Raw genomic sequence first — 16,640 nt, 5'->3', positions numbered from 1 at the left:
GGGCATCTCTGTCCACATCTGCTCCAAAATCCACCCACAGTTCATTTACAGATATTTGCAGAAAGCTAAAAATGGATGAAAACAAAACCCCAAGGGAGCCCAGGGCATTAAACAGCTGTTTTGCATCTGTCCTGCTCCACACAGCTGGGACAGCGCTGAGCTGGGCTGGCCGTGGCCATACTGGAGCTGTGCAGGCAGGGGAGGAGCTGTGTGGCTCCCATCTGCCACTCCCTTCACCGTGGCCACGCAAAATTTGGGCACTCTCAGCTGGGAGGAGGTGCCAGGAGTTTGTGTTCCCTGTGGTCAGGCCCTCTGCAAACTCAGAGCATGCAGCAGCTCAGGTCATGGCTGCAAGAGAATTACAGAGCAGGGGGAAGCTATTCTGAATAGCTGATTACTATTAATAGCTGATTGCTATTCTGAATTCTATAACTGAATTCTGAATTCTGTTAATTCATCCCCAGGCTTTGAACCTGAAATGACCAGCGCTGTCTAGAGAGACCAAGAAAGGATCTTGGCTTATGTATGTTCCAAAGAGGTACAGAACCCTAAAATTCATACCCTAAAAAGAGAATGTACTTTGACACATACTTCATCCATTTCCCCTTCATACAACAGGGGCTGTGCATTGCTCTGTGCTCACCAGAGCATCTGCAGAGGCCATTACTGCTGCATCCAGGATTTGCTGATCAGCATCCAGTGCACGTCTCACACTGCAGAACCCCTTTCTTTCCTTCACCTTTGCTAACTGGAGCTGATAGTTCAACCCAGCTGTGCTTCATAAGTATTAAATAAAGAAGGAGGCCAAGGACAGCAGAGTAACTCAAGATTATCTTCACAGTCAAGTGTTTCCCTTCCAGGGAGCCTGGGAAGGTCCCACAGCCTTGCTGGTTTCCACACCAGTTCAGTGCTGCCAGGATTCCTGAGGGATATTGCTGGCCCCTGACATATGGCAGGGTACAGATAGACAGACAGATGCACTCATGGGGAGAAGGTATGGAAATCTGGAGGCAGGTTTGCACATTTCAGCCAATGTAAATACACCCCAGCGCATGCTACAATGTGTAAATACTATTTGGCAAAGGATTACTGGGTTTTACTCTCCTGCAGATAATAAAAGTTTAATCCAATCCAATGTTTGCAGGCAGGACTGGAACAGGTAAGTGAGATACCTTAAGCTGCTTACTGGAGATGTCCACAACAGTCAAAGCAACAGAGAGAGAAAAAATCCTCATCAGAAAATGACTTGTCCTTAATGGAATCTTGCTGGGGGACACTTTCTTTCAGGAATGAGCAGCAATGCTCAGCCTGAGGCCAAACAAAGAATTTCTCCCTTTTCATTAACAGAAAATACCAATTATCCAGTGCTGATGGGAACACTAGTGCTCAGTGAACAGTGACTGTACCAATGCAGGACCCAGCACCTCCAATTCATGTTGCTGACCTCAAAATTAAGGAGTTTGGACAACCTGGTGCTTTTGAACAGCTGTGTGGGTATATGGATGGGGAAAAGCACAAGGATGGGAGGAACCCCTCTAGCCACAGTACCCAATACCATCATTACATCAAAACACACAGTGATTCGTGGGAGCCTTCCCCAGCAGAGAAGCTGAGCACCAGGAGATATTCTACGTACTGGGGGTTTAGAGGGGTCACGCTGCCCACACTTGCTGGGATGGTGTGACTGGGACAAATGTATCCTCTGGGATACTGGGCTGAGCATGGAGGCTGGGCAGGGTGGGATGATCTGTTTCAGTCAAAAAGGAGAAGGAAAATGCTTTGGTGTTCACAACAACAAGCAGAACTTCGATATCTCCATATGTGCACAACTAAAAATGAACATACTAATTCTTTTGCATCACTCAGCACTCCACCTATCCCTGTTCTTCCCCTACCTTTCCCATGCCTGTCACTAAGAGGGATCTCTGCAGACCCTGCACTGCCACAGTATGGATGTGTGGGACAATGCCAAGTCAGACCTAGATGCCTTCTGGAACAGAGGAGCCCGGGCTGACCCCGTGGCTGCTACAGGTCAGCATGGCCTGAAGCCCTGGCCCTTCTGCAGCCAGGCAGTCACAGCAACATCAGCTCACACCAGGGATGGAGCCCCTTTGTAAGAAAAAGAATTCAAGCTTTGTATAGCAAAGCTGAGAAAAGACAGAAAACCGCTTCTCAGAGGCAGGCTCTGATCAAGCATATGCAATTCAGCCTTTCATGTCCCAGACAGCTTCCCAGCCTTCACAGGATGTCAGTCACACTGCTAAACCCTCATCTCACAGACACACTGTGAGACTTGTGGGGCAGCTGGTGGGGGAATGTGTCAGGAGCTCATGCCTGAAGGCAGCAAATCCTGCAAATGCAGTGCAATGGCAGAGCTCTGAGCAGAGCTGCTCCCTGCCTTGCCTCTCTCAGGGGTCTACACATTCCTTAAAGCACCAAGAGCACCAGGGAAACAACTGGGTGCTCAGGGAGCTACGCTGGAGCCTCAGCAAGCTCCTCTGCCACACACTCCCTTATGCTGCACTGCCTTAGTTCCTCCCAGTGCTGGCAGGACAAAACATCATGCTTCAGAAAAATAAAACCTGATACACTTCTGTTGGATGCTTTGATTGGCTGGAGCCACTAGGAACTCCCAGCAAAACCTAGAAGTCCCCACACCCAAATCTGCATGGCATATCTTAAAAAGTAAATCCCTGCACAGTGTCATGTGCCAGCCCAAAGCAGGACCTGACAAGCAGGACCAACAAGCTTTTCATGAGAGAGGAGGATTGATTGATCTCTGACCAGCAGCCTGTGCCCTGGGAATGGTAACAGAGAACTTGGAGTTTAAAACACATTTCAGTGCAGCAGTATGATGAGTGTGCTTTATAAATAGCATTGTCATTAGGTGAGTCTTAATACTTATGTCACCCACTGCAGGTGCCACTTTCTCTATGCTGCAGCAAAACCAGATATTTCCATTAAGGCCTCCCCATGTGAGAGGCTGATACATGCACAGCACTGCAGAAACTCCAAACAATGCACAAACCTGTGCAAAGTTATATTTGGGGGGGCAGCCTGAAAAATCAGCAGCTCGAAAGTGCCAAAAGATCAGCAGCAAGGCAGCACCCCTCACCCCCCACCCCCTCTTCCCCTTTGGTGAAGTGCAACTGAAATAGGAAAGCAGGATGTTTCCCTACAGGGACCCTAACAGCACTCCTGGTCAGCAGAAATCTCCAATGGTGAGATGTAAAGACCACCCACTTCCAGTGATTGGGTTCAAGCAGCCTCTTCTGCTTTTAACAGGAAAACACCCTGCAACACTTCCACCTATTCAAAAATAACCCACTGATTTCAGCTCCTCACAGGCCTGAATTCCCCAACAATGCGAATTCCCCAACAAATACCAGAGCCCTGCACTAGCCATGGGCTGCCACTGCAGACAGACCCACCAGGAAACCTTGCACCTGCCCCCAGGAGACGCTGGGGAAGCCACCAGGAACCAGCTCAGAGGCAATGCTGGTGCCTAGCCCAGGCCACCCCAAAGCCCCAGCTGCAGGAAACCTGGAGGAGCTCCTGCCTTGCCTGGGGGAAGGCAGGCAGTGCTCTGTGCCTGCAGGAGCTGGAAGCCCCACTGGAAACCCCCAGCCAGTGCCTGGGCAGGCACTGTGCAAACAGACCAGCCACACTTACAGGCTGAGGCAATTTAGGGCAGCAACTAAAACATATAGAAAGAAAAAGGAGTGGATTTCCTACAGTCTCTGTTCTTGAGGCACCAAACTGGAGAGGAACAGATTTTTCTGAAGCAGGAAGGGAAATCCAATGCTGCTCCCAGCAAGCAGAGGAGCCCCAGCTTTGCTTCAGGTGGACTCCACTGCTGCTCTTCACTAAACATATGTAGAGAAAAAGCAAGAGTGAAACTAATACTCATACTGCCCATTATTTTAATTAAAAATATATGGTGATTAAATGTGTGTATACATTAAATTGGTGATTAAATGTGTGTATACATAGTGTGTACTCACTACATAGATGCACACACAAGGGTGTGTGCCCAGAGTATACACACATACACTGTGTATGTGTCTGAACTGATACTGCTTGAGTGCCCACACCATGTACAGGATACAACCCTACAAACACAGGTATTTATAGGTGTGCAATAGAGACACACTGTGGATTTCTATGGAGACACAAAAGATGTATATATATGCACACACTTGCTCAGTAGAAAGGAATTTCTAGTCAAAATCTAACTGGGTTGAGGGAGAAAGACAAAACCCTATTTAATAACACAACTTGGAAAGGCCAAGGCTTCTAAGAAAATAAAGGCCTTGGAGAAAGAAAGGCCACGCTCTCCTCCCCTGCCTACCCCTTTCTGCAGGGCTAGAAACACTTTTGCATTTTGCTGTTTGAAGTTTTGTGCAAGGAGAGGAGAGAGGGCACGGGGAGGGGCCTGCAGCATTGAGGCAATCCTCATTAGCAGCAGCCATGGCCAGGTGGAACTGCCCAGAGAGCTGAGCAGGGATGCTGAGGGCAGCACTGGCAGCTGCAGGTGATCCAGGCATGCAGCCCAAGGGTGTCCCACTGAGCCATGTTCCTCCTTTATTCACACAGCATAATGTCAGGGATGCTCAAACGTATTATCACAAGGAAAAAAAGGAAGAGACTCTTCCTTTAAAAAAAGGAAAAGACTCTTCAACTTTTTCCCCAAAGGCTGGGTGCTGAGAGAGTGGGAGCTGTGGAGCAGCTTTAAGAGCCCCCCCTACTTTGGGTTCACTAAGCACTGTGGTGTTACTGGTGTGGTAGTATTATTATCATGAATATATTTAATGAAGCCCCTACAGAGCCCTTCCTGCAGTGTAGGTCTCACATGCAGCAGTACTGTGCAAGCCTGCATTGATCCTGACTTCAGGCTGGTGCAAGGACAAGGTTCCACCAGTTATGGCCACATTTGAAGTATCTCAGTTCCCACCAGAAAAAAATATGAAGGGGATACTAAAGGGAAAGCATCAAGTCATCTGAAACAGTTTTCTTGGATGTCAGGACAAAAAGATAAAAGGAAATAAAAAGGTGAAGCCAAGGATGGTGGCAGCATCAGAGTCCCTCAACAGCATTTTACATTCTGTGAATTTTTCAGGCCTATTTTCCCATGTTGGGACATCAACCTTCCTTTGGAAAGTTTGAAATACCACAGAGCTTTCTACAGATTGCACAAATATAAGGCTGATTCCCTTGGGTTAGATTACAAGAATCAGCCTCTAAAATAGCCTGAGTGCAATGTTAGAAAATTAAACCCTTTTTTTTTTTTTTTTTTTTTTTTGCTTTCATTTAAGGCTCAGTAAAGTTGTTGCTTGTTTCAAGTTAATTCCTTCCTATCCATGTTGAAGTCCTTTGGAAACAGCACTGGCACATGCACAGCAACACTCAGTACTCTCTGATGCCAAAACTGGCATTTCCCAAAGGCTGACAAAACCCCAGAGCAGAAGGAAGACCTGTCCTGATGACTCTGGCATGGTGGCACCATCCATGCACGCAGCAAAAACTCAGGCTCAACTCAGCTGACCAGAAACCTTGGTTGGCAACTCAGCAGCTGGACAGCAACTCAACATCCCCCTCCTCCAAACCAGGCTGCCAATCTGCCATCCCCAGGAGTAACCCCCTGACAATACCTGGGGTGAAAAGCTACCACTGGCCTTGCTGCCCACTGCAGCCCAGCTCAGTGCCCACAGCACTAGGCAGAGCCACAGCAAACATCTCCAGATGCTTTCAGCTCTGCACTCTGCAGCCTGTGCCTGTGTCCTTGTGCCAGGAGGCCAAAGTGTCTTTCCAAACAAACATCCAGAGATGCACAGTGCCACATTGAGAATAAACATTTAGTCCAGAAATCTGGAGTGAATATAAACATATCATGGGACAATTCTAAAAACCCATGCAAAGGAACAGCAGAACATTCTGTTTGGTAAAGCACTGAACATATGCCTCAGTGTTCCTCAACAGAGATGCTTTAGCTCCAGTAGGGCCAAGCAAGGAAAGTCCATGCTTTTTCCCATGGATGCTCTAACTCCTTGTCTAGATGCCACAAAACATCCCATTGGTGAAAAATCAGATTTGAAACTCAGTTTGAATCCAGCAGCATCAGAAACCATAACTGCTTGGCCCAACAGTACTATTCAGAATTAATCAACTAGCTGTGTCTGTGTCTGTTTGCTTGTCCTACACACCAGTAAAAACCATGCCCATGGCATGATCCCAGGTGTTTGTTTACTGCCTCCAGATTAGTGCAAAACCCTAGCTCACAGCTGTATGTGGCACAGCCTCAGGAAAATCCTGCCAGAGGCTGTTTCTGAAGCATGGCTGGAAAGCCCTCAGGAAAATGGCAAGATCTGCAAATTCTTTATGTCAAGCCTGAAGTGGAAGAAGTTAAGAAATGCAAGATAAGCTGGGGCTGGTAATCACCAAAGCAAGGTTCTCTGCGGGCAGCTTCTCCTCTCACCAGCCCTTGTTGCATGGTCACACGTGGGGCACACTGCTTGCACCCACACCTTGGCTAACACTTCTCTCCAGCACTGGTCTCTGCTGTCCTCCACAGTGCTGGCAGTGGCCACGGGCACAGCCTGGACACAGGTGCCACTATGGGCCTTGATGCCAGGTCAGCTGTGGTACAAGCCAGAAGAAAACACACTACTGCTCCCCCATGGGAAAAGCCCCATCATCTTCCTGTGACAGGACCAGATGCTAGCAGGTTTGAGGCATTTTCAGCAGCATTCTACCTTCCCCAGTCAGCAGCAATTTCCACCTGTGTGATGAAAAACTGCAGGAGGGTCCCCACAAGACTCAGGCACCCTCCTGGCCCTGGCAGTGGCAACCTGCTGTGGCTCTTGGCCAAGGTGGCCTGGGATGTGCAAGAGCAGTAGCCCAGGGACCCTGGGCAATCCTTTATTTCCCCATGTGTGCACACTGCATGGGAAAAAAGCCTGAGGGGACAGGAGAAAAGAGGCCTTCCTCCTCTTGCTGGCCCTGGGGAACAAAGGCTGGGGGAAAGCTCTGATGTGGGATAAGGGGACAACAGCTGTCCTGGAGCAGGATATATGGCAGGAGAATCCTTGGAGCAGTGAGGGAGTGACTGGAAAAAACTGACAAAACTGGCCAAGTTTCAATGCAGACACAAGTCTGGGTGACACCACCTGCCAGGAGCTGGCCAGAGCTGAGCTCCCCCTGCCCAGGATTTCTCAGAGCAGCCAGGCTTTGACTGTAGGGAGAAAGAAAAAGAGGAAATGTCAAACAACTGGATATTTTCCTCTTTTCCAACACCAAACTGTTCTGTCAGGAGAAACAGAACCCTTTGCATCCTATCTCAACACAGGCAATGATGGACAGTCATCAAGCAGTCTGATGCAAGGAGACAAGGCAGAACTATGAGACGTCTTTTCCGTTTAATTCCATATTTCACTTTGTTTCTGGTTTTCAGGGCTCTCTGAGCCAGCAGCCTGTGCCCAGGGCCATCCGTGCTGGGTGTCCCTGGGCGTCCCTGGGTGTCCCCAGGCAGCTCCTTCCACACTGAACACAGCCAGACTTCACTTCACCTTGGAGCTGAACATCAGGAAACCATACAAACTCCCTTTCCTCCTGCCCCTCATTCATAAATTTAATAAAATAACAATAATAATAATAATAATAACAATAATAATAATAATAATTAAAACAAAGGCTTATTGGAGCTGTTTCTGCTCAACTTTCCACAGTCTCTTTTCATGTCACTCTCTGTAATCAGATTTTTCAAGAAATACTGTGAGAAAAAAAGAATAATAATAATAATTATTATTATTATTAGAATAATAAAAAGCATCTGGAACCAGCTCAGAAGATTTCTAATGCTTTTCAGCTTGACTGACTTGGAGTGCATTGACCACACCATTTATATTTTCTTCAGGTACCTGCAAGAAAACAAAAAGAAAGGTCATGTTCCAGCAAAAGGGGTGACAAGAGAAAGAGAGGCAGGAGACACAGCCAGACCAGTCCCAGGGAGGCAGACACTTTGCTGGCTTTTGCTTACACCTGAAGTTTACTGGGAAAGGGCTCCAGGTACAAGGACACCCCTGTTCACCCGTGGGACCCCCAGAGCAAACACTGTAAGTGGAATGCAGAGGGTTTGCTGTTGTATGGTGGATGCTGATGGGAAGCCAATTATTTTGGGGTTTCTCCTTCTCTCTGCTCTTCCTGTCCCCTCCTTTCCCTTCCTTTTGCTGGTGAAGCACTTGCATGCCAGGAGCTCACTCAAGGTGCCTGTGCTGATGGATTTATGTGGCTGCCTAAGGGCTCCATGAGGCTCTGGGGGCACCCTGCAGGTTTGGGACCTCCAAGTGTGGATGGGAGGGCCATGGTGGGTGACAGGAGAGCACACCCATCAAAAGAGGAAGAGAGCTACCAGTTTGTTTGTGGTGCTTTCTCATCCAGCCTTGTGAGGAGGTTTAATCATAGAAGTCTGTGTTATTCATGGTGTTTTTTCATGCTTACTGCAAGAAAAACCTCTTGTAACAGAAGATGCAAAAAATCTCAGAGTGACTGTCACTGGCAGAAAAGAACATCAAAAGTAAAGTTACATCTGGCAGAAAAAGTGTGTCTGAACTCTACATAAACTCCAAGACACTGGCACATCTTGAAAAATGGAAAGAGGACTGAGGGAAAAATAAATTATCTGTAAGTTGCTGCAAGAAGCCAATATAATTCATATCAAGTAAACTGAAGAAGGAACTGTCTCTTCTACAAGGTATTTAAGGCCAAGAGTACAATACCTGAATTCACTGGACACTCTCAAGAGCTCAGACAGTGGAAATACAACTGGTTGTGTCTTTCTGTGAGGCTTTTAACAAAACTAAGGAAAAAGCCCATGAGAAATAACAAGAAAAATGTTCCATTTTCCAATAGGAAAATGAAATAACCACAGTCAACTCTGATGGTGTGTGAACAAAAGTCATTTGGAAAGGAAGAAAATAATCTTAAAACAAGCCTATAGCAAAGACTTCTGGTTTAGAAGGAAAACCCCAGGACACCTCCACCACAGGGAACAGGACTTTGAGACAGGACTGTCCACTGCCTCCCCTTCATCATTTCTCCCAGTACACTGAACACTGCAGTGCAAGAAGCTGTTTGACTCTTTTCCTCTACATAAGGTAATGATAAAAGACATAATTGTCAATTTTTTTAACCACACCTCTAGACAGCCCCAGTAATGCTCAGGGGGTCTCTGCTTCCTCAGCACTGGACAGAAGCAGGAGGAAGCAGCACTGGCCAGCTCTGGCCAGCTGGCTTTGACCTGCACAGACATCTCCTCCATGAAACACAGTGCTCCTTCATTCCCTGCAAAATGCCTGACCCCCTTAACAGCACAGAAATTATATCAATCACCCCACAAATGTTTTGGCAGGGTTTTCTCCGGGACAGACGTGCAAACAGTTTTGATTTGTAGGACCCATCCTAGTTTGCCACCAGTGGAGGAGTCCTCCTCTCCCTGCCCCTTGGAGATGAGCCCTGTCCCAAGGCAGCTGCTGCACTGTGCTCACTACTCAGGTAGTGTGCAGATCAAAGCACTGACCATAAAGGAAGAAGCAAAGCTCCAAATTACATCCCAGACACAGCTCCAGCCTCTTCAGAAGCAAAATGTTGGTGAAAGAGAGCAAGACACCAGTGAACATGAGGCAGAGTACCTGGAAAGGCAACTCTTCTTCCTTGCTCTCTCTAGAGGGAGCTGGTAACCAAGACTCTCTCCAGCCTGACCCTGCATCACCCAGGGACATGCCAGACACCTGGAGGTTCCCATCTCAACATTGTCTCCCAAAGGGATTCCATCTCAAGCACAAGTCCTGATTACCAGGGCAAACATCTACAGCTACAGCATGGCAGGAAGACCTGAGTATTACACCCAGGTCAAATAAAAATTAAGTAACAAAAACCACCTTAAGATGCACAGGAGAAAAAAAAAGATCATATCAAAGGGAATAAAACATTTTTACACAGTACTCAAAATTGTTGACAGCAGGTACTGAACTACCTTAATTAAAGAAAGGGAGAATTTAGAGGAAGGGTTCAACATACACTTAGTCCTTGAGAAATGTCACTAGAAGTCAAGGTATCTGGGTAGCAAAGTTAGGGAAAACATGGCAAAATCTAGGTCAGGGTCTTGGCCAACAAAACCACCCTAGAGCCAACAAGCATCCAGCCCAGCCAGCACACCCAGAGCAAAGTCAGGCAAAAAAGGCACTTTCCAAAGGATGGAAGGGTTTGACAATTAGAACAGCACTGTCCAGGTGAAAAGGCTTTTAAAACCATACATAAAGAAAACAGTAAGCAGCAAAGAAAAACACTGAAACACTGCTTGGAGTAAGGAAGACCTGCAGACCTGCATGGCCCCCCTAATACCCTGCCAGCTGCTGTGAGCAGGATCTGTGGGGCCTGGAGGCAGCTCTGACAAGGTGGAGCTGCCTGCAGAGCAATTGTGTGGTGTAAGTTTTCAGCTACATATCTGTTTTAGCTGATGGGGCTGAGCTCTCCAGATATGGCTTGACATGCAGAAGCACTCTGCACCTTGTGCTCTGCACAAAAAGTGCACACCTGGGGCCACACAATGGGCAGAAATGGGAGGCAAAGCTAACAGTATTGATTTTTAAATGGTGTTTTATTAGCTTATCTTATCAGCACAGTTAATATTAAAAATATAAGACAAACATATATAACACTCTGACCTTTGCTATCTGAAATAATATTTACTTTTACTCTTTACACACGTGACCTATCAGCTGTGAATGGTTCACACCAACTGTGAAAAAACAAAGTAATTATAAAATCCCCAAACCTGCTTTGATCTCACTAGAGCTTTTACAGGTCAAAGGTGGGACTTGAATAGTGAATTTGCAAGTGATGGAAAGAGAAGTATAATGCAATAAAGGGCACATTTAAGGAAAAAAAAAAAACAAACAGACAACAAACAACTGAATAGTGTAAAGCAGCTGATTCCCTCCTTCAGGATCAGGGAAACGGGTTCCAAGACAAATGCCATACTATCTGTGGCTACAGGCATTGCATTTTCCTTTTCTAGGGAAATCCCTCATTTTTGAGGGTGTCTTCTTTGCAAAGGGAGAGCAGAGGTAGGCCTAGATAGTAAAATATCCATCAGTATAAAAAAAAAAAAAAAAGAACTCTCCAAGGATGGCAAGACTCTTGTGTTGATGACTGTGCTGCAACTGCTTATGGGCACTCATGAGAACAAACATGGGAACAACCTTATCTCCTTCAAAATCACCTTTTCCTGCTGTGCTGGCAATTATTGCTTGTTTATCAAAAACCAGGAAGATGCAGGGACAGCAAAGCTAATAGATGGGTCTCAGAAAGCAAAGGTTTGGACAATGCAGACACCAAGAGATGAAGGCAGGGGTCTGCTACTGGTAGACTGTCCAAAAAGTTCCCAACACACAAAGGAACCTGTGATGACCCACCCTTAAGGGGAAGGAAGAACCTAAGGAAGCACCTTCCCCTTAAGGGTGGCTTGTCACAGCACTGTCCTGAGAGTCTGGAGCCTGTTTTTGGAAGCAAATGGAAGGGTTTGTGGCTGTTTCTAATAGAAGATACAGATGCAGTGGAAGAAGGTTGTGAAGTTTCCATCACTGCAGTTAAAGACTGAGAACAACACTCACTAAAACAGCTTTGCCTTGGGTAGGGCCAGGCTTGGTTCAGGAGCCTCTCACCCAGGGCAGTAACAGCCAGGAGGCTGAAGACAGGAGTTTGCTGGGCTACACTGGAGCAAAGGCACTCCAACGAGCTATACATTCTCATAATGTTTTCTCCTCAGGAAAAGATCTCCCCTGCTCCAAAGAAGCTGTATTCATACTCACCAAGGCGTGATCAAACTTAAAAGTACTGATGTAGTAGGCTGGGATGTCGGCTGCGGCCAAAGGCTCAGAAATCTGAGCGACAATTCCACATTCATCTGTGGGGAGATAAAAAAACAAACATTGTCTGGAGGGGCTTGCAAAAGTCTCAGGGCTCACCAGCTCCATGCCTACATATGGAGAAGTTTGTCTTCACAAACTCCAATCAGAAGTAATCTCTGTAATAAAATGTATTCTTTCTCGCACAATCAAGCTTTTGAGCCACAACAATACATTGCACATTTAGTTTTATTACCTTCTTTTTGCTACAGAGAAATGCACGTTCTCCAAAGGCACAAAACAATTAGAACTGGAATGATTTAGAGGTCCAAAGAAAGGCACTGAATAATGTTCAACAAGAAAGCACAAAGCTCAGCCCCATTTATCCTTAACATCCATTTTTCTCTGTGATTGAACACTTGGCCCTGCAACTCTGAAAGAGGAGATGCTGACCCATTAGTCAGACTGGACACATGGTTCCTAGGCTGCAGCCCACCACAGCCCCTGAAATAGGATTTCACACCAATTTCACCACAGAATCATCACAGATTGTTAAGGAGTTGAAGTGGACCTTAAAGATCCTCTGATCCCAACCCCCATGCCATGGGAGGGACACCTCCCACTAGAGCAGGCTGCTCAAAGCCTTATCCAACCTAGCTCTGAACGCTGCCAGGGCTGGGACATCCACAGCCTCCCTGGGGTACCTGTGCCAGAGTCTCACCACCTCACAGGGGAGAATTTCTTCCTGATATCTGGCCTGAATTTCCCCTCTTTTGCTTGGTACCCGTTCCCACTTGTCCTTCACTCCAGTTCCTGATGCAAAGTCCCTCTCTGGCTTCCCTGTAGCCCGTTCAGGCCCCGGAGGTGCTGTGAGGTTTCCACCCAACCTTCTCTTCTCCAGGCTGAACAGCCCCAACTCTCTCAGCCTGTCTCCATAGGGGAGGTGCTCCAGTCCTCCCATCCACTTCATGGCCCCCTCTGGACCTGCTCCAACAGTTCCATGTTCTTATGTTGGGGACAGCAGAACTGTGTGCAGGGCTCCAGCTGAGCTCTCACAAGAGCACATTAGAAAAGCAGAATCCCCTCCTTCAACCTGCTGACCATGCTTCTTTGGATGCAGCCTGGGATTCAATTTGCCATCTGGGCTATTTGCTTGGCCTTCTAGGCTTTAAATGAAATGTAAATGGTTCATCTGTCTTGTTTCTTGCAGATCACTGTTATCAGATGAAACCTGGAGTTTCACTGATTCAAATTCAACATTTGAACTTGATTTTAAATTAACATATTTAAACATCAAATATTTAGGGGCCGGGGCAATGTCCTGATGTGCTATCAATGACAAATCATGCTATTTTTACATATTTTCCTCAAAGATGTCTAAAGAGAAAGAACATGAAAATTTCCTTATTGCCACTATTGGTGGTCTGGTGTAGAAGTTGCAAATAAATACAAAAATTGGCCCAATTTTCAAAAATATTCCTTGAAGCTTGTATTTTGTAACTGGTTCAGAGCCCACAGGAAGGAGCCACTGCATTTCCTGAAGATCAGGCCTTTGTTGCATTACTCAGATGGGACCCTTAAAATTCCAGGGGACATAGAAATAACAAGAACACTCCTGCAGACATGAAGCATTTGCTCTGTGCTACTCAGGACCAATATTCTTTTGAGTAGAAAAAACATGTGCAGGACTGGATGTGAAACACATCTGTGAAGAAGACCTCCACTTGGACTGCCATAAATCTATAAAAAGTCCACTAGAATCACAGAATTACCCAAGCACTGCACTGGGGTATGACACTGCTTTCTGACCACTGATTTCAGTAATCTACAATGAATTCCCATGCCACCTTTTAGTCCAGTTTTTCTCTTTAACCAAAACCCCAGCTGTAGCCACCCCCAAAGTCCAGCACAGGAATGCAATGTAGCTGGAACTGTTGAGCATGTAGCACTTCCAGGAGTATATTCAGAAGTCAAACTTAATAGGAGTGAGGCTTCTATTTGAAAATCTCAGCTCACAAAGTCATGTTAAGCTGCTGGCTCTTAAAAAGCATCAGCTCAGATGGATTTTTCCATACTTCTTGAAGGCCCTGAGGTGACTGCCTGCCTGCCTGCACACCAACTGATCCTCCAAATGTTACTTACCAAAGCCAAGAGGCTGCCCACCAATCCGCACCATCTTCCAGAGCTCACCAGATGCACTTGTAAACAACAAATTATTAGGAAATCTGGAAAAAAAAAAAGGAATACCAAACATAGCTGTCGCCCTGTTCTTTTAAAAGTTCTAAAGTTCTTTAAAAAGTTTTCTATGCCTTCTGATGTTTACATATTTCTACTGGAGTTCTCACACATGTTCATGTAAATAATGATTGTTTTGCATTCTTCTTTGTGGGAGGAAAGAATTGATAGACTGTTGATTTGACCAATGTGGTTGGAGAAATGGCAATTTCATCCTCCAATCCACTGTCACTTTTGGAACTCTATATATTGCGAGGTCAGGAATAAACTTCCTCTTTTTTCCCCTCTTTTGCATCTAGTGTGAACGTGTGAGTTATTTTGTGTCGTAGTGCGACACATAGCAATTGAAACACAGCAGCGTGTCAGATTCTGCCTGTGGGGAATCTGCTTTGAAGCCAACAATAATGGGGCAGTAGCTTGGGCAAACTGTGAGGACTGAAGGCAGGTGGGGCAGATGCACCTGCCTGATCCTCCAGGTATCCTATGGCAAATCAGCATCTCCTGCTGGAGGTGGGCATAGGTACCCAGAGAGGCACGGGAAAAAAATTGTAAGCAACAGGCTGTGTCCCAGCTTTACTTTGAAACTGTGAAGGTTTGATTTGAGCTGCACTTGGAAACAGCTAGGTATGGAATATGTTTCCATGCCTGCTCTCAGGAATGTGAACAGTAACCACTGGTTTTATGTCTGAGCACCATCAGTGCTTTTTTCCATCCCGTCCTGGGACCACTGCAGAGGTCTCTATTCCTTAGCAAGGGGAAGGAGGCCAGAGGCTAAGAGAGTTGCCCAAGGTGAAGCAGGCAGCCTGTGAGAGAGAAGAATTGGCTCCCCAGATTTCCCACACCCCAGGCTGAAGCTCCAGCCCTCTGGCTCCTCTTAAGACAGACAAAGGTTTACTCCAATAAGGTCAAAGAAACTTTCAGGAGAGCAATTTATTACTTTGAAAAACAAGTCCCTGAAGCAGGGGATTCACCCCCAAGAACCAAACCCAAACTGCTCTGTATGTCAAAAGCAAATATAAGTACTGCTGAGTACAGCATCCCTCTAGCTTCCAGACCGTGCTGCACAGCTGCAGAAGCACAGACACACACACACAGAGGCTGACTGCTCACAAGCTGGCTCCTTCCTTGCTAGACAAACAATTCATGGGCTCCCACTGCACACTGATGGCTTGGGACATTATCGTCATAACAAAACTCTGAACCAAGCCCATCCATGTGTAAAAGCAAAGCAGGAGGACAGCATCACTGACATCCCCACCCTGATACTGGCTTTTATCCTTTTCCAATCAAGGAAAACTTCAAACACCTACACCAGGTTTTTCTTTTGGGTTTTGCTCTTACAGGTACAACTAATGAGGAACAGAATAGAAGTGCAAAAATCACTTTGCTCCAGTATTCCTCTTTTGAAAGTGAGCTAACCCTATATCACATTGATTTGTGATTTCACTGAGGACTTGGACAGACCAATCCAAAATTTAGACACTGGAACTAAAATGCCAGATTTTACTCAGAAAAGTGACAAGGTGTACAGGCTCATGACACTCATACAAGACAGTCCAAATAGTTAAAACAAGGAGTCTAAGCTGCTTCCTGCTCCTTTGGGAACAGCCCTTTTTTTGAAGGTCCAGGTTACTCTAAGAGCAAAGCTCACCTCTGCTGCGTCTGGACATCCATGACCAGGGAGATGTAACCCTCAATGAGAGAAAAGGAGAAAAAGCGAATGTGTCCCGAGTCTTCGTTGCCCACCACTGAGTCTTTTACTCTGAAGAAACAGAAGAGAACTACATTAATTGTGGCTAGAAGAGCACAAAAAAGGGTTTTTAAAGCAGATATAACCAGTGGAACCAGAAATGTTCTTACATTGACTTAGGGAAGTGAAACTGAGTTCTGTTGTATTATACTGATTTGATTTTTTTTTTTATTTTGCAGGTGGAAAACTATCCAGTCCCCACAACTGACAAGCCTCGAGGTCCCCTCACAAGAAGCTGTGGGCCAGGAGCCATGGGCACCAAGGGGCAGCAATCCAGCCAGCTGTACACGCTCTGGCCCTGTGTGGATATGCAACACACTGACCACATGGCTACTCTCACCCTCACTCTGAAAAAGCTCAGCTTTCCAAAGCCAGCAGATGTCTTTGGGCACCCTCAAACACCTGTTTGGCTTCCACCTGTCAGGACAACCCTCTTGAGCCTATAAAACCTCCCTCAGTGCAGAGCACTGGAGCAGCTCACGGCCACAGCAGATCCCTGGCATGCCAGAGGAGCAATCTGTGCCTCCAGACATTGGGCACACCTCTCCTGGAAGCCCATCTCCCTGCAGGACCTACCCATTGGAGTAAAACATGACATCCATGAGGAGTGTAGCAACAGTGGGAAGGGTATCTGGATCCAGGCTGGTGACGCAGAACATATTACTTGGGCTGGAAAGAGGATGAATGACAGGCCTCTGAACTGAAAGAGACACACACAGACACACACAGCTATGAAGCCACATCTGCAGCAG

At 46.4% G+C, this 16,640-nt stretch overlaps 1 protein-coding gene across 4 annotated transcripts in view; it reads right to left on the bottom strand.

Moving 5' to 3' along the window:
- Positions 1-7,396: 7,396 nt before the first annotated feature.
- Positions 7,397-16,640, bottom strand: part of CASTOR2 (cytosolic arginine sensor for mTORC1 subunit 2) — a 117,389-nt gene continuing 108,145 nt past the window's right edge. For all 4 annotated transcript variants that reach the window (XM_053961431.1, XM_053961432.1, XM_053961433.1 and 1 more), the window contains 5 exons: positions 16,465-16,588; positions 15,790-15,900; positions 14,046-14,128; positions 11,868-11,962; positions 7,397-7,916 (listed from right to left, as the gene is read on the bottom strand). In XM_053961431.1, coding sequence (XP_053817406.1) covers positions 7,851-7,916; positions 11,868-11,962; positions 14,046-14,128; positions 15,790-15,900; positions 16,465-16,588 — 479 coding nt within the window. In that variant the 3' untranslated portion in view covers positions 7,397-7,850. The remainder of the gene's footprint in view (positions 7,917-11,867; positions 11,963-14,045; positions 14,129-15,789; positions 15,901-16,464; positions 16,589-16,640) is intronic.

This window comes from Vidua chalybeata, chromosome 20 (genome assembly GCF_026979565.1).
Source record: "Vidua chalybeata isolate OUT-0048 chromosome 20, bVidCha1 merged haplotype, whole genome shotgun sequence".
Lineage (NCBI taxonomy): Eukaryota > Metazoa > Chordata > Aves > Passeriformes > Viduidae > Vidua > Vidua chalybeata.
Note: the sequence above shows the minus strand (reverse complement) of the source record. Positions and strands in the feature narration are given on the sequence as shown.